Source organism: Sinocyclocheilus anshuiensis, unplaced genomic scaffold, assembly GCF_001515605.1.
Source record: "Sinocyclocheilus anshuiensis isolate Anshui unplaced genomic scaffold, SAMN03320099.WGS_v1.1 scaffold544, whole genome shotgun sequence".
In the NCBI taxonomy this organism is placed as follows: domain Eukaryota; kingdom Metazoa; phylum Chordata; class Actinopteri; order Cypriniformes; family Cyprinidae; genus Sinocyclocheilus; species Sinocyclocheilus anshuiensis.
In genome coordinates this window covers 954,010-977,673 of record NW_015555763.1, presented here as the reverse complement: position 1 = coordinate 977,673, position 23,664 = coordinate 954,010, and the positions used below count along the sequence as shown (strand labels likewise).

The following is a 23,664-nucleotide window of genomic DNA, read 5'->3' as shown; positions in this document are numbered from 1 at the left end:
TGAGGAACGGCCGGCGGGCTGAGTGAGCAGAGGCGGCGGATTCGACGAAGGAGCGTCCGGAGGGCTTGCGGCAAGGCAACCACATGTGACGACCCCGGGCTGGACTCCGCTTTGTCCACGGTGAAAGCCGATCCGGCGATCCAAAGTGCGAAGTTGATGTATTTCCTCAGCGACCAGCATGGATCAGCTCTTAACCACTGATTTCTAGTCGTGTCCTCTTTTGGAAGACCAAACAAAGTAGTTTCGCTTTCACAACTAAACACAGCGGCAAACACGGCGGGCTAGAGTGAGCAGAGGCCTGCGGCTAGAGTGAGCGGCGGCGGGCGGGCGGGCTTGCGGCAACCACATATGACGACCCCGGGATGGACTCCGCTTCGTCCACGGTGAAAGCCGATCCAGGTAGGCGTGGTTGACTCTTAACTTTTATAAAGAATATCTCTTTGGATTTGAGACTTTGGTCTTTGCAACTTTACAGATCTTCTTTATGCACCAAGAGCTTGTAACACTCCAAAGAGAAAGGAAAAATTGAAATCGCATCATATGACCCCTTTAAGTCATTTGAGAGGCAAATGGACAATTCTAATGATGAAAGGCCACTGTTGGTCAGTTTATTTTCAGAAATGTATTCACAGGCACAAGTCTATTTCTGCCTCTTAAGTGTGTTTCTCTAAGTTCAACTCTTAGGTGCAACTTTAGGAAAAAAAAAAAGTTGTGAATTGTGAACATGAGTTAATGTCTCTAACAACAACATGTTTTTCTCAGAACTTTGAGTTTACACATCACAATTCTGATTTTCACACAACTGTAACTTTTTATCTCACGTGGCTTGATCTTTTTTATTATTTTATCTCCTTAATCTTACAATTACTTCTTTTATTTTTTTTTACTTATATTTTTTTATTTTTACTTATTTTTATGTCACTTTTAGTATGTGATCCATTTACTTAATTTTATTTGTATTTACTTATGTACTTATTTTTATTTATTTATTTATTTTTAAATAGCACAAACAGTTGCATTAACATGAACCAGTAAACTTAATTATTTCTCGCATATGTTACAGAGGTGCAGATACTCACCAGCATAGGGTCCAAGAAGTCTGGCAGAGGACCAGTCAAAATCCCAGCGAGGGTACAGGCAAACAAAACTACCGTACATGAAATGAGTACAGTCATCGGGTACTCCACTATGACCTGGGAATAGCTGTAAAAATCAATAATGTTCATATGATCAAATTTAATCTAACTGCTGTATGGCACATTAACTTACATTATACTGCTGGTATTCACCACACTGCATTTAAACTCACATTTGGCTTAGTATTTGAATGCTTCTTCCCAATTCCTCTAAACATAATACTGAAGACTATGTTAATGTGCACTACTGTATTACTGTAAATAATAATCTTAATAATGAATTTCATGTGATGTTATTATAAACAAATAAATCTTTTATCATAATTTGCTACAAAAGCATCCCACCTCCTTGGTATCCTATGCAAGCCATCATTCCTACTGAGCAGACAGACATAGTGATTAACATATTTAAATGTTTACAATCAACTAGACATAAGTCCATTACAATGACATTTATAATAGAAAAGAGTCCGGACCTCACTGTCACCATGTGACGCTGTACAGGCTTGTGGTTACTGCCGTCATGAGATTCATGAAGCCAATGGCACTGCGTTTTATTGTGACATGAAGGCAGGCGTGATGGACTGCAGCCATGGACAGTCTTAACAGGACTCGCTAAACAGTCTGCTTGATGGTAAGCATTAATTTGACCTGGACAGACATTGCTTTGATTCGACTGCTGGTGGCCACAGCAGGGGCATCTTTTGCATTTTGGTGAGTGATAGCCAGAGCCCTGCGATACTTGAGTAGAGGAGTGTGACCTGAACGGACTGCTGCTGTTGGCTTGGTTCTCCTCTATCTTGACCGGACACGTCTGAGATTCTGTGCTGTCACTGTCTGGAAGACACAGCGAAACCTCAGGGATCTCACTGCAAATAAAAGAATCACATGACATCAGTCATCAAATGTTCTGTTGCTACATTCACACCACTACATTTTAGAAAAAAGCAAGTGACATGAATTATGTTGAAGTGAAGAAATCAAGACCTGTCAGTGAACCAGTGGAACCGTTTCAAGAATTGCCTTGAGTTAAACAAAATTTGGACTGATCCAATTGCTCACTAAATCATTGATTCAACGATCTGGTTGAGTCATTTTGGGGGTTTATTAATTATTTTCACTTCTCTGAATATCAGCGCATAACTTTGTGCTTCACTACATTTCAGGGAAAAAAACATGTCGTTCCTATTTATGTGAAGAAATCGAAACCTGCTCCGAGATGCGATTGTGATGTCAGATTTGCATTGAATCATTCTTATGAACCGTTTGAACTGGTTCACAAATGAAATGACAGATGACAGAATTAGTCATTTCTGATTTAAATTATCAAAGAACCAAGACCAATATGATCCTTAGAGCTTGAGTGTGTGGAGAATTTGACTGTTGAGGCGAAAAGTTACTATAATGACATATTTTGGTATAGCAAATTGTAAAAGGAAATCATATTTAGGTTATGATTGACTGTAAGTTGTTCATGTGCTAAACGTGTAAAAGGGTTGTTTTTTAATTGCTCATTGTGTTTATTATGCGTATAGTCACACAGACTGCATTTAACCGTTGTATTTTGCTGTTGATTTCACTTGTTTGCACACACACTTTAATAACTAATCTTTTAGTGTACCTGTTAGTGAATAAAAAGAAAAGTTTGTTCAGCCTATTTCCAGGTCATGCAGTGATTGTCTGAATCCATCATACTGACCAACAAATAAAATTTGTTAAATGATTTTGTAATATAAAATAAGTAGTTGTCCCACTTTTTGAAATGCTTATACACAACAATATGGTTGTCTTGTTTTGTCTGAACAATATGACTCTAAAACATATAGTTTATTTCGGTCAGGAAATTGCCAATAGAGAATTTATAAGTGCACAGCTGAGTTCCTGGCAACATACTGTATATTAGATTAGCAATGATGTCTAAAAAATGTATCAGTGAAATGCTTGAAGGCCCAATTAGGTCAAGAGGGAGGGACTCCATCAGCTTACTCTGTCAACCTCATAAAAAGCCTGTTCAGATGAGAGAAAGAAAGCTCACTAGTGCTTACAACTCAACTGCTCAGGAAGTAAATATGAGAGTGTGGCAACTGCTTAAAATGTACTACTGAATAATGTAGATCACCTTGAAGAACCAGAGCTTAAGATTCAGTATTCATTTTTTTATTGTTCAGTCAATCCACAATACTAAACAGAACCCTTTATGGGATACCTTTTTTTAGAGTGGGCTTGCTCCCATTACAAGGCTTTCTGAAGAATTTCTACAAGATTGTGTTCAATTTCTATATGTGCTAACAAAAGTCTCAGGAAAACAGGCATTATTTTAATTAGGGATGCACCACGGTATCGGGCCCGATACTGAGCTCCTGTACTCGTACTCGTGGCAATATGAAACTCATACAGAACATTAAACAATCACATAAATATAATATTGATAAATGCAAATGCCCATCATAAATTATACACAACCTCTAACAGAGGCAGAATAGCCCGTATAGCTGGTGTGCGCGAGCTGATAAACAAAGCACGCTGAGTGGATTGAGCGCGCAACGGCGCAGATGCGCGAGCTTGTCGAGTGAATATACCTTGCTTTCTCACGAGAGAGAGAGAGCGAGAGAGCGAGAGAGAGAGCGCGCAAATCTCTGGAAAAAGTGGTATCGGTGCATCCCTAATTTTAATGACCCTTCAGCATCTGATGGAGCTCATGGGTTTTGGTTGTGTGCATGCTGCAGATGTTTTGACGGTTATCAAAAGGAACACAGGCTCAATTTGATTTGACAGCTTTGCAGCTGGTACGTTGTGTCAGGCGGTCTGCGTTGCCAGAACTCAGAGGTGATTGTTGTGGCCTGTCAGACTGTAAGGGTGAAATCAGTTCATCATTTCAGGATCAGACAAGGAAAAAGAGCACTTTTTTCTGACGAGACCCCATCCTGAACCCGGCAATGACTCGAAGACAGGGAAAACTGAGCTTAATGGATATGATGACTGTAATTTCCAGAGCGGATTTGCTCATAATAAAATACCCTATTTAACTACAGTCAGCTTAATTATTTACTGGAGCAAGCATAAATATTCACTAAATACTTAATTCGTTTGCTCCCTTCACACCAATTCGTATGTGCATATAAATAATATTCTGCAGTAACATCATTCAGTTCGTATATTCACATCTCCCCTAAGCTTTTATACTTAGTGGATCTTGTATGGTAGGAATCATGATCTGGAATAAACACCTGAAATGTAACAGAAACTGAATTGATTGAACAGATGCCCTCACAGCATTTCAGTGGATATCAGCCATGTTGGCAGGCAAACACTGACTAATTTCATGTAGTATAATGGAAACTTACACTGCATGAGATTTACTTCAGGCCACTGATACCCATGGTGACTCAGTCTAGATCAAAAATAATTGGACCAATTCGCAAGGGTGAATCAAGTGACACTGCTCATAGGCACATCTTATTGCTATAATCAACTATATTTTTCATAAATTATACATTCTACTCTGTAAAAAGTGGTAACCTGCAGTTGTTACCTTAAAGAGCATTTTTTTAATCTGATTTAACCCATAAAAAATACTTTTGTTGGTATAAAATAATGTATTTAGGTTGATTCAGTGATGCTAAATACTTTATTTTTATTTGAATAAAATCAGTTCATTTAGATGTTTTTAGGTTACCATTTTTTTCAGTGTATGAACACATGCAGACTGAATGAAACTTGATTTGAGTAACATGTCATTCATACATAAATGATGAATTGCCATCTCAATAGTGTAATTCTTAACCAAAAGATTCAGAATAATATCATTGCCACCAGACTATACAATTTTCCAGGCTTGTTTGTGATAGTTTTGCGAGATGAAGCACTTGCTTTTGTGTGTAGGATATGTGCAGCCATTTTAAGTAACATAAACAACAGATAATAACATGGAACAAAAGCTTTGATTAACAAATCAAAAGCTGCTAAGAGGGGCCCACGTGTGAGGATCACACTGGAATATAAGGACAAGGCTTCTCCTGAGAGGGTCATACTCAAATATGAGTCACTGCAGCTTCAGCTGGATCTTCTCCACCAAATCTGGAGAATGCATCTCACCATCTGCTCAGCATTACTTTGATCTACAGACAGATTTCGTCATTACAGATAATTATTGTCGATACAGAACAGGGAATCTACACGTAGTTATGCTGAAGCAAAATGTCACAGATGAGCCCTGTGATTAACATTCAGAGTCAATCATCTACCACCTCCATTAGTCCTAGATCCCTGTGTAGTTCATCATTAGAATTACTGTTTTGGCATTCATTAAAAGAACTAGAATATTTCTCAAGTGTCATTATGAATGGCAAGTGTACTGTAGGTTGACTGTTATTTTATTATATTTTTTTCAGAACAAATGCAAATTAAAAAGCACATACAAAGCAATAAAAAATAGTATAGTAATATCTCACTTTAAAACATTCCATCCTGTTGGATACAATTATAGATATTGATATGATACTATAAAATTTATTTAAAAAAAATAATAAATTACCTTCAAGTTGACATCATGTCAGTCCCAAACTAAGCAAATTTGGCTTATCATTACCGTAATAATAAAGCTATGAATGAAGTTTAGATGACCGGAGCATATTTATTGGTGTACACTTTTATAGAAATACTTACTTAAATTTACTACAAACATTAATTTTTATCAAGTTACAGAGCTCAAAATGTACTGCATAACAGGAATGATTTATCTTATTATATTATAATGTTTAATAAAATAAAGAATGACTCAAGTAATGTGCTTCTTATATTTTTAAGTTCAATTTCCACAGGGCAGCATATGCTGCAGAATAATATTTTGTCATTCATTGCAAGTATTTAAAGAATATTTTCCATGTGTCCTTTTGAAAGTGTAGCCTATAAATTAACATGGAATGTGCCCTAAAAATGAACTAATAGTGGCTTTTGTGACCAAAAACATCAACTGTATCATCACAGATCAGCCGTCATGGATAACATAAGGGCAAACCCAACAAATTATTGAATTTAGTAGTAGCCTATTTATTTACTCGTGATCTCCTTATACTGTTCGGTTGTTATTGTTACCCTCGGAGTATTTTTCGCTTGTAAGCAAAAGCCAAGTCGGTCTGTTAGAGACAACTTAAAAAGCGACACGTTCGTTATCTCTGCGTATTCGCAGAAACAACCATTTAAATGACACGTTCGCTCACAAACACACTTGCCTCCAAAAAGTAGCATTATAAGCCCCGCTATATCCACATACAGTCGCACACATGTACCTTTGAGGTGCTCCCTGAGAAGGTCCCTCTGTCGTGGATGAATCTGTGATTTCAGCATCATAGCGCTCTCTAGAAATGGACACGGTATCCATGCTTTAGTGTCTGTAATATCCGACTGTCAATATCAGATGTGTAGTAATATCCGACTGTCAATGTCAGATGTGTAATTCTGTGCAGAATGCAATCGAAGCAGGTTCTGGTCGCGCTGTGGAAAGCAAAGCCTGCGTTTAGTGAGTGTATGGAGGCTGCTTCATCGTGGCGCTGTGATCTGAGGTATTGACAGTTCACCCAAGGGTGGTGCTGGAGAACAAAACCACTTCGCCTTAACACTGCAATGGTGTGTAGCCAAAGCATAGCATAGCAAATTGGAAATTATCTGATATTCTTTTCCAGAGGCGTCGTGCTCATTCAAACCAAGGGGGCACGTGCCCCCTCAGATTTTTCAGCCAAGTGGATTTGGAATGCAGCTTCCAAAAGACAAAAATAGCCGAATAATATTTTATATATTTGATACAATCACACGGGTGTGAAGTGCGGCACATCACTAGCTGCTAAATTCAAATCTGCGTTCGCGCCTTGGCTGGTGATGAGCCGGAGACAGACGCGTTTTTACAGCGCTGCGCATTATAACCAATCACACATGATTCTGTTGAGTTTATGAATGCAATGGCCAATCAGAGGCGGTCAGATGAGTCATCGCTGAAACACCAGAGTTTTGTTCACTGCGCGCATCGCTGACTGAATTCTGCTCTCTGGCGAAATTATAATAATTAATTAATTTAATTCAGTGATTATAATGAGAGTTTTTGACTCGTGACCCCTCAAAAATAATAAGTGTATGACGCCCCTGTTCTTTTCCATAGTCAAATGACAAAGAAGCTGTAATGGTTTGCTGCATACAATGCAATACGTTAATTACAGGTCTTATTTGGTTATGTTTTAACTGGCTAAGGAGATGTAACAGATAGAGGTGAACATCATAGATAATTGAACATCATCAGAAAAATAATACAATATCATGCACTGATGCATTTATTATAAAGACATCAAGCAACTATTATCATAGGCCTATGTTGTTATGTAGATAGCAAAGAGTTAAATGCACAGTCAGAATTTCTTGACTGTTCTCTAATTCATTTTACTTAACAACAAACACATACAGCAACAACAGGCATAGCCTGGGCCTTTTTGTAGGCAAAATATAAAATCTTGCAACACCTACACCTACCTCTCACACAAAACTTTCGGCTATTTTAAAAACGTTAGCGATTTTCAAAACACTTCATTCTGTATGATTTATAAGCTTGTTTCCTCATGGGGCCCAAAAATTGTCCCCACAAGGTCAAAATTTACTGGTATTACTATACTTGTGGGGACATCTGGTCCTCATTACATAGGGGATACCAGGTACACACACACACACACACAAGAACCACAAAGAGCCTTTAAACCATCCCCAAAGAATAAAAACTTCCCATGACCTTAAACATCTGCAGTAACAGCATTCTAATATTGCATAATATATAAAATATATATAAAATAACCATGTTTGTCCCACAAACCATTCCCCACCACACATTTTTGACTGACTGAAGTACTGTCCCACATTAGGCTAATCATACTGTCCCACTTTTCGAAACCACATTTCCTAAAGTGGGACACTAGGAAATTTAATAAAAATATAAAATATATAGTTTATACATACAAAGTTATACTATATTTTGATGGACAAACATTTCATAAGCACATTAGACCAAAAAGTAGCAGGACTGTTTTGTTTAAAATTAATTTATACTCCTTAATATTAAGTTTGTCCAAACTCACTGACCTTTGGGTGGTCTTGGAAGATTTGCATTACTGGTTATATCCTAAATTTGAAGATGTACCTATTTTAACAAAGGAAAATGTATTATTTGGGTTATTCGTGAAAGATGAAACACATGATTTAGCAATTAACACAATTATTATTCTTGGGAAGTTCTTTTTGCATAAGAACAGATTTTTGAAAATTCTTCCAAATTTCTACGTATTTCACAAAGAACTATGCCATTACTTTTTGTCACTAAAACGAATGAAGAAAAAGAATGCCTTAAACTTCTGTAACTTAATAGAAAATCTTAAACTTGCTGAAAATTCTTAGTGATATTTATTTTATTTATTTATTTTATCCCCTCTTCTTCCTCTTTTCTTTATCTTATGTTACGATGCTTGTCTGTTGTCTGAATAAGAAATTCTGCATTTTGTACCAGGCCATTTATGGTTGTAAAGTTTACATTGTTCAATAAAGTTCATTAAAAAAAAAAAACTTTGGGTGGTCTTCACACAATGTGCTTCCTGTCTGAGGATTGCTCTGCCCTCAAATATGACTGGACATCTGAGAGGTCATGTGATTTTGATGACATGACACCACAGCTTTGGCTAACCCATAGTTTCACTGGCATTCATGTATTTTTATGGGGGAGCTACAAACACTAGACCTTAGGTGTCCCACATTAGGCAGTGTCCCACTTTAGGGCAATTCACCCTATCTACATAGGCCTACTTTTCAGTATTAACATTTTATTTAGGCAAAGTTAGACAGAATATCATTATATTATCATGCTGTATAGCGTTTAGTGTGAACTTGCTAATTGTTTGATAAAATTGTTTAATGTCTATTTTTTTTAAAGTCATTTATTTATTTATTTATTTTGTCATTTAGCAGACAAACTCAAGTAATCAATGTTTCATGTCAGTGTGTTATATTTATTTATTAAGTTGTTTGAGCGTGGGCCTGATCACCGTGTCGGGTTTGCGATAATGACCGCCTGAATGTATGTTATACTTTACATACATTCTTCAAAAGGTCAATGATATGGTAAAATCACATATAGCCTCTTTTGTTTGTGTGTCAATCGAAGTTGCATTGTGTGGGAGGTGATTATTTGGCCATGAGCAATAAGACACGCCCAAGGGGCGTTACCACAGTAGGCTATACACTAAATTACAGTGCGCACGTTCTGTGCGTGTCAGAGAGAAGTATGACCGAAGAGAACGTGTCGGAGTTTGACAGTAAAAACCCAGAAAGGACCTGCATGAACTTACCATGATTTTCTCAAGGAATCCCTTTTGCGCTTTTTTATTTGTTGCTTTGTTGTTTTTGTCTTTAACGGTTATTCTGAAAAAATGGCACTTTGGTCTCCAGGAGAACAAACCTTTTGGTGATTCTGCCCGCACAGATGGTTTAACTACAGCAAGTGACAGATTGCTCCAACAACTTCAGGAAAGACAACAAGAACTTGAGATCCTGAATATCACATTTAATATTATACAAGGCTTTATGGATTCAAGTTTATCCACAGATGACAGTACAAACTATATCAATGGGAAATTAAGTTTGGACAACCCAGTAACTGCTAAAACTGATATTGGCTGTGAAGAACTTAGTGGCATCAAAGTTGTTGACTTTCTTGGTTCAGGTTACACTAAAACAGTGTTAAAAGCAGCGTTGCCGCAAGGATTATTTGTGGCACTGAAATCTGTTAACCATCAAGGTACTGACCTGAGATTGTGTATGGAAGATTTTCAAGATTCCCAAGGCTGTCTTGAGCTTGTGTCTTTCAAACTGAGGAAGGAGATTGTGTTATTGCAGAGACTGCAGCACCCCAATATTGTCAAAGTAAGAAAAACACCCTTATGCAATAACTGGCACTCACTCTCCAGATTGTGCCGTTGTTACGTAATATATTAGATATGCAAAAGTTTAAAGGATGAATAAGTGCCACACGTTGCATTTTGCACTAGTTCATCCACTAAACGTGGTGTGTTCTTTCCAGCTAAAAGGTCAATGTCAGGACAGCACTCTGGTTGGTGGCATCACAGCAGTTCTGGAGCAGGGGATGCCACTTCAGATGATACAGCTTCTGCAGAGCCCCTGGGAAGAGCGCTTTCGGGTAAGAGCACCACCCCCAGGCCTCCTGTGGAGTGTTAATCAGAGATTCCCCACCCACAATCCCCCCACAGGGCATACCTGAGGTGGGGGTAGATGAAATTCTTTGGCTTGGGTGGATTAACTGGAGCCCCATCTCCATACCAGCTGAGCCTGATCAAATAGTACCGAGGGACAGATGTCTGTCTCAGATGTCCATCCTTTTACTTTTCTTTACCCTGATAATTTCTCGGCACCATTTGAGGAAGCTGCCAATACCTTGTTTCACAAGGCGAGAGTATTTTCTTTCACGCTCACTTTGGTATACAAGAAGCAGGTGTTGACACTCTGCACCTTTGATTTTTGATAGGTTCTGATGATGACAAATGCGTTTAAGCTAAAGGGCTGTAATCGAGTGACTCGTCTCTTTGACATTCTTGCCTTCCCTGATACACGTGGTCGAGAGTTATTCAAAAGGTGTTTGGTTTCCTCCTCCTCTGTTTTTGAAGAGCTGTGGCTACGCTGTCTTCAGGGGTATATTCGAAGCTGACTTAATACCATTGCTGTGCTCTCCAGTGTTAGACAGAAGTAAGAAAAACCAATGAATATGGTGACGACTAGTTAGTAGAACTAGATTTTATATTTACAAATGTACATCATTTAAGTTGCACATATAGAAGGATCAGCTTACTTTATTGATGCCTGAGAGGAAAATTTGGGTGTAAACCAATGCATCAAATGTAAGTGTATGAGATCAATACTATTTACACTGCAAAAAAAAAATTCATACTTTTTGAGTATAAAAAAGTTACAAACCAGTGAAAAATTCTGCCAGTGCAGTGAGACAGAATGCACTTGTATTAAAGAAACATTCTATTAAAACAAGCTTTATATATTGTGTTGTTTCTCAAGTAAATTTATTGTGTTTTGAGGGATTTTAGATATTTTTAATGGAAAACGTGCCAGAAAGACTGCAAAATTAGTATATAAAAAATAAAATAAATAATAATATATCATATATAATTAATTAATATAATTATATATATATATAAATAATATATAATAATATATTTATATTATGTAATATTACATAATTCTATAAAGTGTTATATTAAACTGTATAAGATAAATATATAAACATTATTTTGAAATTAAGTTTTGTTGGTACATAACATTGGTGCATGACATTCACAAGTGAATAATCTCAAAAAAGAGTGCCAAATGAGTATATAATTTAATAAATTATAATAAATAAATACATATACTGTATTAAAAGTAAAGTAAAATTTAAATACATTTTTAATTATGTTTTATTAGTACATAAAATTGGTAACATAAGAATGGATTGGCATTCACAAATGAATAATTTTTTACAATTTTTGCTTTTGCCAGTGTTAGTAACTATTGATTGTGTTTGTGCACAGGTCTGTCTTGGTTTAGTGCGGCTTCTTCAATATCTGTCTCGCTCACCGCTGGGTTCGGTAGCCCTGCTGGATTTCCAGCCTCGACAGTTTGTTATGGTGTCAGGAGAACTCAAGTTAACGGACTTGGATGATGCAAGTATTCAAGAACCGGCCTGTCAAGAGGACTCAGAGTGCCAGCTGCAGTTTTCCCTCCGCAATTTCACCCTCCGATGCTCTTCCTCTAGAATCTGCGATGGCTTGAACGAGATGAGGAACCTCTACAATGCCTACAGGTGAGCACTTCCCACATTCCATCCTTTATTGTCTGAGCCAGATAATAAAATAGCTGTCATACAAGAGTCTAGCATGGTCTGTGTGGGGAGTTTCATGGCAGCTTCTCCCCTCCTGTGCCTGTTATGATTAATTATCCACCCCGCTGAGTGTCAGGGCATCAGTTGTAGCATATTGATCTCGCAGCGTGAATCGCCTCTCTGCTATTCTTGGCTGAGTTTCGGATGAATTATATGAATTCGTTATTTTCCTCCCCAGGTATTTTTTCACCTACCTACTGCCTCATCAAGCTCCCCCACTGCTGAAACCTCTTATTCACCAAATAATGAACTCCACAGGTGAGTTTTACTGCAAAATTCATCTTGATGAACAGCCTGGCTATCACAGCAAAAGTGGCTCTATAATGGAAACTTAATTTATGTGCTTGTCATAGGAGATATGAAGCAAAGCATTAATGAAACCCTGGTCGCCTTCGAAGAGGTTTTGCATATGTACAAATCTGGGCTGCACCTGGAGAATTTGCCGCCATCAGTAACCAGAGGTAATGCGTTGATTTTAATGACGAATTATACTTCTTAACAGTTTTCAACTCCCATTACATACATATTCAATCATAACTACGGCGAAAAGCATTCCAGATATATGCAGTGCTCCCAGCATGATGTGTCTCCGACTGCTCCGTTAAGAGGATGTACTTCAGTCATAAAACCTGTGTAACTCAATCCATCTTCAAGGGCAAGTTTAGTAGCCCATAAGACTCTCTCACTCCCTCCCTGTGAGCTTTGACACACATAAGTCAATCACACGGCCACAATAAAGCTGCAAAGAGACATTAAAACAGCCAAGCATTGTCAAAGAATATTCAAATCTTACGTCCAAACGTGTTCACAACAACTCTCATAAAAAGTTTCCACACATTCCCCTCTGTTTTGAGATTTTGGCAGAGCCACCGCTGCAGTATGCATGTCTTTTGTTGTACTCAGATGTGCGCACATACATTTAGTAACATGAGATTCTGCCACCTCTACTGTGAGAGGACTCTGTTCTCTTAAAGTCTCTGAACATGGTAATATTTTACAGATGGGTGTTACAACAGTGTTGACTGGATCCTGGAATGATTTTGATGCATTTTTTCCTCTTTGCGCAGATTATGCTGTCCTGAAAGGAATGAGGAGTGTTGCAAATATGGAATACAGATGCTGGCCGTCGTACAACCAGCAGGGCTGCGTGCTGTCTGTGCACAGTGCCAGAGAGGCCGCGCTCATCTGCAGTTCTCATCCACAGTGCACGAGCTTCTCTCTCAGCAGTGAAAAAACATGGACCGGTCAGTGTTTGCTTTAGATTGTTTGATCTTACTTACATCATTAGCTGTTGTAAGTAGCTTTTACAGACTAATCAAGTGTTGTTCTTTGGTGTAAAAAAGTGACACAAAAAAACTTACCATTTACTTTATCAAACAAAAACTAAGCAATCTTTTTTTTTCTACGATTTTAAAGATAAATTAAAGCCATATGTAAAACCAACTCAAAACAGATTTCAATCACAGCAGAAAAAAACAAGTATTTTCATCTTGTCATCCAGTAAAATATCCAAAAATACTTAAAACAAGGGATATATTTTGTAAAAAAAATTTGCAAGGTTGTGTATAATATTTTCATTGTTTCATATTTTGCATATTTTCCTCCCTTGCCCTTTGGGAATTTTCTTTTTGTTTTATGAATAAACCTCATTCAATTTTGTTAGATTTATGTTAAAAAATGTATTTAAAAAAAAAAGGGGGGGGGGGTTAAAAAGCATTTTTAGATAATGTTTCTTGAATTAAGTAGTTTTTTTATAATCCTTACCACATTTTGTTAGATTTGTTTTAAACAATGTGTTTAATTTTTTTAACAATTAATTTAAAAAAAGATAAATAAGACTTTCAAATAATGTATCTTGAAAGAAGATTTAAGGCATTTTAAAGAATAATTCTTACCAATTTTGTTAGATTTATGCTTAAACAACAACACAGTCTAAATAAGAAAACTGATCAATTTAATTTAAATATATATTCTGAAAGCAATTCTTAATATCTTTTCAATATTCTTTTTAAGTAAACCAAAAATAACGATTAAAAGTAATGATTTTTGTGGTATGTTATTTGAGAAAGAATGTGTTTTATATGGAAAATGGTAGCAATAAATCCTCAGAACTGCCTCACTTTGGCAAAAACATCTGAAACATAAAATAAATATCTGATGAGCTGGCCTTTAATAAAGTGGCTACTACCTCTTTTCAACATTATAAATCATCTGAACACATGACTGTTGTGTCTGTTTGGAACAGGCTGTGTCTAACCCAAGGGCTCTCTTTGCCTTTACTTGTCTGCAGGTCGACTTCTTGCCTCTTTCAGAAGTGGCTTCAGCCATCTGGTTCCAGATGTGAACTCAGCAGTGTACATGAGGAGGGTTAAAGCCTCGGGAGCAGTGCTTTGAGAAAAAGAAAGCCAGAGGAACTGAGGGGGAAGGGGAAAAATGTGAGACAAATGAATGTGTTATATTTATAGGCATCTTACTCAATGGCTGTTTGATCTTCCTGCCAATCCTACACAGTGCCAAGGAGCGTTTAAAAGGATTTCCCTTCAGGTATAATTAACCTGAAGAAAAATACAGCTTTCTAACTTTTTCTCCTGTATTACGTTCACATGGGCACGGTCCACTGCAAGGACATTGAGCCTGTTTTACACTGGTTGATGCCTGCAGGAGGAAAAAGAAAACAAGCTCTTTCACAGATTTACTTTGATGTTAATGAGGCCAGAAGTTTGCAGCGTTTTGCTGGATGCCAGTATGTGCCGAGAACCGTGTCAATAGGCGGAAAAGTGCTGAAACCACAAAAGCGCAGGAATGTTTGGTGGACGCCATTGTCCTTCCTGCATTAACTGATATATATCTAGATATATCAAAAGTAAGCCATACTTCATCCTATGGGTGTGACTGTTTTCTTGTTCTTTCAGAGAAAGAGATATTATTGCTATTTGTGTGGATATCTTCATTGTACATTCTGTGTTTTGTTTTAATACCTTTTTTAATACAAACTAAGTAATCAAATTCATTTTTTCACAGTTTGTATTTGTGTTTCATTACTAAGGACAGTTTATTTAGCACATCAGCGAAAAGTTAGTGTTTCCAATCACTTTAACAGAATTAACTGCATTAACTACATTGCATTACCATCTGAATGTTATCAGTGCTTTCTGTTAATTCACTTTTTAGGTGTGAAATCAACAGTCGGTCTTTCCATTCTCCTCTGCTTGCATTTTACCAACTATTTCTGAGGAGAGCTCCAAGCACGAAGTTTACACAAAACCTTTCCACCGCATGCCAATAAATCACTTGCAGGGTCATTATAGTTTAATTGTTACATGTAAATGCAGCTTGTTTGAGGGCCCTTTCTCATGGAGAAGCCCAAAAACAAAGGGGCATTAAGAACAATTAAAGTAAATCTGCTGTTAGCACACGAATGAGGCTGCCATCTGCCCTAGTTAGGGCTTTCCATTCATGGCTACATAGATATGCACAGATAAGCTATGGTTTCAGGGGCAGGGAATGTTTAGGTGGTAGCCATTGTCAATTTTGCATTGCCCTGGAGCTCCTGGGGTTTGACCACTGATAAGATCTTATGCAATTATTTTACATTATATCTGAAACACTTGACATGAGAATGACAATGCAGAGTAAATCAGCAGTGATGAAATTATCCAAAAGTTTACTCACCACGCAAACTGTTGGTGGAATAATGTTGAGGTCAATGACATGATTTTCACTTTTTGATTGGGTCTAATAGCAATTCACATACAGTTATTTGAATACGCTTTTTTAATGATGGCAATGTTTTTAATTACCACATTCAAATTAATTTTTATATTTTGGGGGACATAAAAATGTCAGGGTGATACTTTCCTGGTGTCAAAAAGAAGAAAAAAAAAGAATAATTAAATTACTAAATTAATTGAAAATATACTGTATATACTGTATATATATATATATATATATATATATATCTTAACAAAACTTCTTCACTGCTTATGAATATTTGGAAAACTTTTGTCTGCCAAATCAAAGATGTGGTGTGACCAATGTGCAAAAAAAACAGAAAACAGAAAATGATATCACAGACTGGACCCTGGAGACCCTCGTCACTGTTTGTCAAGGTCAATAAATCTTGGATAATTAGAAAATTTGACATTTTTATGACAAGTCATGGTTAATTTAGCGTGTAAACACACACACACACACACACACACACACGCATATATATATATATATATATATATATGCTGATTAAGATACACTCGGATGTATAAAAATTATTTTTTCAGTTCATCACAAAACATTTTTAGAGCCATTGAATGTAAATTTTTTTCAATATATAAAATCAACATGAGTACAAGCAGTACATTTCTTAAAACTTGACGTGTTTTAAAACTAGATTTTTAAAAGACTTTTTTTTTCCCCTTTAAGGACACACTTTTTTATCATTGACCCTTACAATGATGCCACTACACAAATTTTGTGGCTTCCAGTGTGTTTTTAAAGTACAAAAAAAATAAATAAAATTACAACGATCATCAAATGGGTTTTGTAACCTTTCATTCCACAATTAAATTTTTGTATTCTGCTGTGTTTTTCTTGGCTTGTGCATTGGCACAGTAATGGCAGACATGACTTGTAGCTGTTTTTGGCCAAACTCACAAATCCATGCATCACAGCACACAGATGGAAACACTACAGTGTTTAAAACTCACTCTAGGCTTTTTGAAAAGCGCTACATATGCTTTACAATGTTAAGAATGAAAGAACATGTTGGCAACTTGTGGGCGTTTTCTCTTTTTTCCCTCTCTATTTATGTTGGCTCTTGAATCGCAGTCTGAATCACAGTTGCATCGCCCACACTGCAGCATAAGTTAGAGAACTTACAGTACATTTCTGCTGTTTGTTTTTAGGGTAAGGCTCTTTCCCTGCCATTTTGTTTCTTTAGTTTCCAGTTTCTCTCAACTTATTTCTATCACTCTTATTCATGACATCCATCTGGAAATGATATGTAGCCCAAAAGCAAGCCAGAGCTTGTGGTTTAGAAATATGTTGCATTTGTGTTTGTAAAGCCGTGAGGAACTTCAAGAGATTTCTGTGAAGGATTCAGTTCTCTCCTCTGACTTGTGTGTAGATTGACTCTGCTAATGCAGGATAAGCTTCATGAGTCCCAGTTTTGAGAGCATAATCAAAGTCCTTATAAAGCAGTCCACTCTACCATTTTGGTTCTGCCTCTGGGCAGCTATTTTCTAGGTAATAGGTGTACAAGCACAGCTCCTGTCTACATGAATGAGAAAAGTCTCATAAAAGTTTTAATAACATTTGAATCTGAAGTAAACAATCAAATCTGACATCAATGATATCATTTACCCTTGTGAAAAAGAAGTGCACTTGAATGTGCTCTTGTAGTGTACTTCCGATCTTAAAAGTATATATTTTTAATGACAATGTAATACTACTGTAATAAAATAAAAGGCCACCTAAGGTGTTAGACTCTCATGACTATGTTCCTTAAAACATTTAAGAACACTTTTAAAAATAATTATTTTGCTGTTCTTTGAAAGTGTACACTTATTTTGACTAACATACTAAAGCACATGTGTCCTCTCTAACAGGAAAGGTTCTCAGAACTTTGGCTCACTTTATTTAAACATTGTTCGTGGAACGTTTAATTGGATGTTCGTGTAACATTTTTTTTAAATCTCACTATTTGTTTCAGAAAGTTAAGAGAACATTTAAAATGAATGTGCCCATAATTTTTGCAAGTGACAAAATGGAATCTTTCCTTAATGCTTACACACACACACACACACACACACACACACACACACAAAGGTTTTGAATATTAAAAAAAAAAACGGGACATTTTGAACTTTCAGAGAACATTCAAAAATAATGTTTTATTTAATTGGAACATTAGCAAAACATTATCAGAACATATTTTGCTAGCTGTGATAGTGATTCTAACTGTAGTGTGTTATTCATTATTACAGTTAAAGCGAATATTTAAATGTACTAATTTGCATCTTCATCTTTAAAAAAATGTAATTTCAAAAATAAATTTCAATAGAAATGACATTCAATTAGTTTACCATAGATGCTTGTCAGTGCATTCGGCAGTACACTTTAACCATATTTCAAAGACAATAGAATTATGAAGTTAAATATAAAAATGGACTTAATTCCTATTTAACTAATTGCATTTAGTTTTCATTTGAACTATAATGCATTTTCATTTAATTGGAAATAACATGCAATGTTCTCTATATACATACACTGTTAGCAGGTTACCCCTCTCTCATTCTTTTTGTTTGCACCTTAAGTTTAAGATTTATCCTTTTCAAATTCAGAGACACGGCAAAGTTTTGAGATATCTTGTACTCCCACATGTACTCCTTCATGTGCTTTGTGTTTGAAGCCAACACCCCCTCCTCCTTCTCCTCCTCCTCTCTGTCCTCCTGAAATGCCTTTAAGTCACAGTTAGGGTCATCCATCATAGTGGGTCCACTAGGTCTTCTTTCCACTGTTGTGGACTGACACAGCTTCTGTAAATCATTCTCGGTCTGGCTGGCCTGAGCGCTCGTGGCTGGAGATGCTGGCAGAGAGCTGGAGGCTCTGGTTCTGGTGCTGGGCCAGCTGCTGGAGAAATCAAAACTTGTAAGCCTTTTGTTTCTGAGGGCCTTCTAACCTCGTGCCTGTTTTACAGTTTCTCAGGGGACTTAGAACATGTTTACTTGATGTCTTTGACATACAGAGATGTATTGTAGATAAATCATTTAAAGTCTTTTTTTAGTTTAATCTGTATATCTGAGAAAACTACTACATTACATTTTATTATTCATATTTATTATTGATTATTGTTTGTTAATACTGGCACTTGTGTAGTTTCTTCAGTCTTACTGGACTGACTTAAATGTAACTTTTGAAGTTGAATAGCAGCTATGGCAAATAGAGATTCATTTTTAATAAAGCATTTTAAGGTTTATATCGGAATCAAAAAGTTCAGTAGCAGACAAAATAAAGATTTTTAATAGAATCTTTTAATAAAGATTAATAAGGTTTTAACCAAATCAAATAGTTAAGTAGCAGCTATGACAAAATAAATATTTATTCTTAAAATAAAGAATAAAGTTTTAACTGAACCAAAAATTCAGTGGCAGCCATGACAAAATAAATGTCCTTTTTTAATAAAATATTTTTAAAGATATATGAAGTTTTAACCAAATCAGAAAGTACAGTATGAGAACATAAAAATTAATTTTTAATAAATATTATGTTTTAACCAAAACAAACAGTTCAGTAGCAACCATGACAAAATAAAGAAAAAAAAAGGTAATAAAATATTTTAATAAAGATTAAAAAAGCTTTAACCAAATAGCTCAATAACAGCCATGCCAAAATAAAGATTCATTCTTTTTAAACAAATTTCAGTAAAGATTAATAAAGTTATGAATCAGATAGCAGCTATGACAAAAATGAAGATGAATTTTAATAAAGCTTTAAAATAAAGGTGAACACAATTTTATCAGAATCAAAAAGTTGATCAGCCATGACAAAATAAAAAAATATATAAAATAACTGATTTCATATTTATTTTTAAATTACTCCATGTTCCAGCTCCACCTTATCAAATTGTCACTGATTTACATCTAGCTGTCAAATCAAATACAAGAACTGTTGTTTATTTACTTTGACTAGAGATCCCAGGCAGTTTATTCAACAATCTTATCACACCTATTATCAAACTTTCAGACGCTGACAGAATGTGTTAAGTCTCTACTATAATTAGCAGATTGCCCCAATATCCATAAAACAGTTAAGGATTCAGTCAGGAGACGGTTAAATCTGGCACCATTAGGAGTTCATTAGTCAGCATCATTACAATAGGGCCAGTACATGTCTTTCAGGAATATTAATTAAATGCAAATCACAGCCAAATGGACTAATGAGTCACGAAACTGGCTTTCTGTAGTTCCTGTTAGAGAGGTTCTGGCAGCGGCTGCCCACACGACGCCCTCCAGTTTAAAGCTCGGCTGAGGTGAAATGTCCACCTTCTTTTTAAATTACACTTAATATGTAAAGACACTTAGTCTTTGGTGTTGTAAAATCTGTCATGTGTACAAGGGCCTCTTTAAACACTATTTAACGTGACTCTCAGACTTTTTATGATCAATTTGTGATAATGGGCACCAATTTAGTGTGTTTCAGGAGTACATTAGAGCGGGTAAAAGTAATTTTTAGCGATTATTGAGAAAACAAGCAGGACTGATCCAAACTCTGTGGGGCTGGATGGGGGTTGAGGTTGAGGTTATGTTTGAGGGTTGATTTTGACATGGGGGTGAAGTTACGTTTGGAGAGAGGAGCCCCCCCACGCTCTTTTGCAAATAAGGATTCAACCATGTGGAGGTCTCAAAGGGTCTACAGAAGTCCAGCAAAGAATGGGGACTGAGCCAAAGACAGCTGATTCAGAGCCAAGTGAATGACTTTCCTATAGGTTCCTGACAGTATCCACAGCCTAAACAATACAGAAAGAACTCTGGCAACTCTGAAAAAGCCCAGCTGAAAACTTACCAAGGTATTGCTTGGGGACCTAAGATTGACCTTCAGTGTTCTCAGAGGGCCTCCCCCAAAGCAAACATATGTTTGAAAGTCAAACACTTGGCATAGTTTACTGTAACCTATCATGAACTCTCTAAAATGCAAATTACATGTGATGATGATAAGTTAGAGGTAAATCTAAAAATATCAAAACACCTATTAAAAGATTCCAAATTGTAAATTCAACATTGCATTATGTCAATTTATTCAGTCTAACCAGGGGTCCATATACACCAGGGGGGACTAAAGCAGGTTCCAAGAAGTACTTGGAAAGATTTTGCTTTTGCTTTGTGAAACCTATAAAACAGAAAAACAATTGTCCATTAAAAAAAAAAAACACGTGCAATGTGTGCAAGTTTTATAAATGTGCATGGTGAATCAGTTTTTCACCCACAGCATTGTTATATTTTAATTGACATGCTAAGTGATGTCAAGAAAGGAACACATTTCAGGTTTGAGTCAATGAAACAGTATGTGTTGATGAGGCTGTGGTGGTACTACATAAGGTGAAAACGGCTGGGAAATACAAAATTAATTAACTTTTTGCACTTTATGTTAATTAGAACATACAGAATAGCCTATTAGTTCTTTCCATTTCAAGCAAAATAAATAAATAAATAATTAAATCAAGAGAGTTCAAATGTAACTTTGCTACAACACTGCCACCTTGTGGTGTGCTTGCAAACTGTCCCAGTACACCCACTGTATAAAGTGGGGTATCATAATTTGTCTTATGCAAACAACCAAAATCTGTTAAATAAAATTTCTTTCTTTCTTTCTTAAATTTAAAGGGGTTTAAGGGACCCATGAAAATATGAAAACTGTTAGTAACCAAGCAGCTGACGGTAGCCATTGACTTCCATAGTAGTCTTTAATCATAATAGTATTTTTTCCATACTATGGAAGTTAATGGCTACCGTCAACTGTTTGGTTACCAACATTACTCAAAATACTTTTTTTGTGCTTAATAGAAGAAAGAAACTCATACAGTTTTGGAACAACTTGAGGGTAAGTGAATGATCAGAAATGAGAGAATTTTCATTTTTGGGTGAACTGTTTCTTTAAGATTATTTTTAAATTCAGAACTGAATGATACATACCTGACAGTGATGAGTACCACAATTGTATTGTAATAATATGTAACTTGCTCTATTATTTTGAGTCATGAAACTCTTTTTGAATAAAACACAATAATGAAAACGTAATAATAATAATGATAATAATAATAATATGTATTATTGTTATTATTATTGTTATTATTATTATTATATAAAATACTATTAATACAAAACAACAATGATGATGATGCTGGTAGTGGTGGTGATGATGCTTATTAAGTAACTGCTGAAATTCAATAATTCAAACAATATTTAAACAATAAAACTTCCCCAAATATTCAATAGTGAAATATCCCCATATGATTTAAGATTACTTATAAATTCTGAACCTAATGATACACATGTGATATTGATACATTGATACAATACAGGCATTACATAAACAATTATCTTTTTCTTTGTTTCTATTTTTGAACAAGCAATTAAATTTCAAAGTGCTGTCCCTCATTTGTAGCCACTGGTAAATTTAGGGTTGAATGGGTTCATCTGGCTTCAAAATAGCTAGAGTGACAGCATTTGTGTCCGGTAATGGAGCCTCTCAGTGTAGCAGGTCGGTCAGATTAAATGGATTGCCTCCAGAGGAAAGAGGGAGGGTGTAAACATATTTATCATCCAATAGTGGCCGGGGCCATGAGTGCTTGATATGCATTCTTTGCATCCCATGGTTCTCAGCTGGCCAGCGAGGGCAGAAGCAGGGAGGTCGGATTGTGTACGCAATCTCAAAGAGCTGTTTGTTTCATCATCAGAGTTTTGTTTTGGACACTCTCCATTCAGAGAGAGTTTTCCACTTTATTCCATAATGTCAGACTGTGAGGGGCTTCCAATGGGTGAGTATTCAGTGTCAGAGAATTTTGGATTTATCCAATTTTTGGCCTGACTCCATGCTGACAACTCATCCTGCAAATATGTTCTATTATTCTGCTTGATGAGATTGCAAAGGTTTCCGCCATATATGGCTGCTCTCAGGGCGACCATCTTTCTCATAGGATATCTTAAGAGAGAGACTATCATTTTACAAATGTGCTTCAGTTCTATGTGTGTATCCGTTGCATTTTAGTTTTTTAGCTTCCACAAATAATTTATCTGGATCATACATCACAGCTGAACACTGCTGCTGTTGTTATTTATAACAGTGCCGTGTTGATATGCACTTCCCGCATGGGTGTCTTCATGGCAGTACATTTATAACATATATAAACATAAGACACGCTTGAAGGGATCATTTTTCTCACATAGAGTAGAGTCTAGGAAAGTCTGAATGTTGGCTGGCTGTCTGCACAGTGAAAACAATCAGATATAAATAGACCTTCTACCTCTTGGTGTGAGGAACAATAATGTTTACCAGGCATTTTACCTGCTCAAGCATTATACTAACCCAGTTAACTGCAGTCTAAAGAAAAAATGGCTGTATTCTGTTCTGTTATAAGGTAAGCTTATATTTAAAAAGCACATTAATACTATATCGCAAGTGAATTGCAATTAAGTGGTTTGCGACCTTCTGTTTTGCCACAAATGCCTCCAGGTATGAAGATTATCCCATCAGAATGTTTAACATTTGAAGGTTTGTTATGAGAATGAAGTCAATGCATTTTCTTCCATGATTTATGTGGGTGTTATCAGTAGTCACATGTAATAACTCATTGCTGTTATGTGTTTGCCAAGGCCAACTCTGTCTGTTGTTATCTGTTGAATCTGGCTTCATGCATATTTGGATACAGAGTTTGAAAACATAGGTTTAGAGAAGTGAGAGTGCCTAAACACCATCCAGTCAGTGTGCTGCTAGATTGTTAAATTAGTACTATGCTACAACTATATATATAGAATTTTCGTAAATAAGCATCTGCGATTTAAAGTC

At 36.2% G+C, this 23,664-nt stretch overlaps 2 protein-coding genes across 2 annotated transcripts in view; one reads left to right on the top strand and one right to left on the bottom strand.

The window, feature by feature from the left end:
• Window positions 1-6,549, bottom strand: part of LOC107674110 (protein dispatched homolog 2-like) — a 12,557-nt gene extending 6,008 nt beyond the window's left edge. The window contains exons 1-4 of the mRNA XM_016468000.1: window positions 6,425-6,549; window positions 1,613-2,005; window positions 1,482-1,511; window positions 1,080-1,203 (exon numbers count right to left, since the gene is read on the bottom strand). Coding sequence (XP_016323486.1) covers window positions 1,080-1,203; window positions 1,482-1,511; window positions 1,613-2,005; window positions 6,425-6,516 — 639 coding nt within the window. The 5' untranslated portion in view covers window positions 6,517-6,549. The remainder of the gene's footprint in view (window positions 1-1,079; window positions 1,204-1,481; window positions 1,512-1,612; window positions 2,006-6,424) is intronic.
• Window positions 6,550-9,451: 2,902 nt separating this feature from the next.
• On the top strand, window positions 9,452-14,903 carry LOC107674029 (extracellular tyrosine-protein kinase PKDCC-like). The gene is made up of 7 exons (XM_016467890.1): window positions 9,452-10,082; window positions 10,240-10,356; window positions 11,756-12,027; window positions 12,284-12,363; window positions 12,459-12,566; window positions 13,173-13,349; window positions 14,396-14,903. Exons 1-7 carry the CDS (start codon window positions 9,510-9,512, stop codon window positions 14,497-14,499), a joined length of 1,431 nt encoding a protein of 476 aa, XP_016323376.1. The 5' UTR covers window positions 9,452-9,509; the 3' UTR covers window positions 14,500-14,903.
• The last annotated feature ends 8,761 nt before the right edge of the window (window positions 14,904-23,664 follow it).

Coding starts and splice junctions, on each gene's coding strand:
- LOC107674029 (XM_016467890.1), top strand. CDS start 9,510: ATGATTTTCTCAAGGAATCCCTTTTGCGCTTTTTTATTTGTTGCTTTG. Junction 10,083..10,239: donor AGCACCCCAATATTGTCAAA/GTAAGAAAAACA, acceptor TGTTCTTTCCAG/CTAAAAGGTCAATGTCAGGA. Junction 12,364..12,458: donor CCAAATAATGAACTCCACAG/GTGAGTTTTACT, acceptor TGCTTGTCATAG/GAGATATGAAGCAAAGCATT.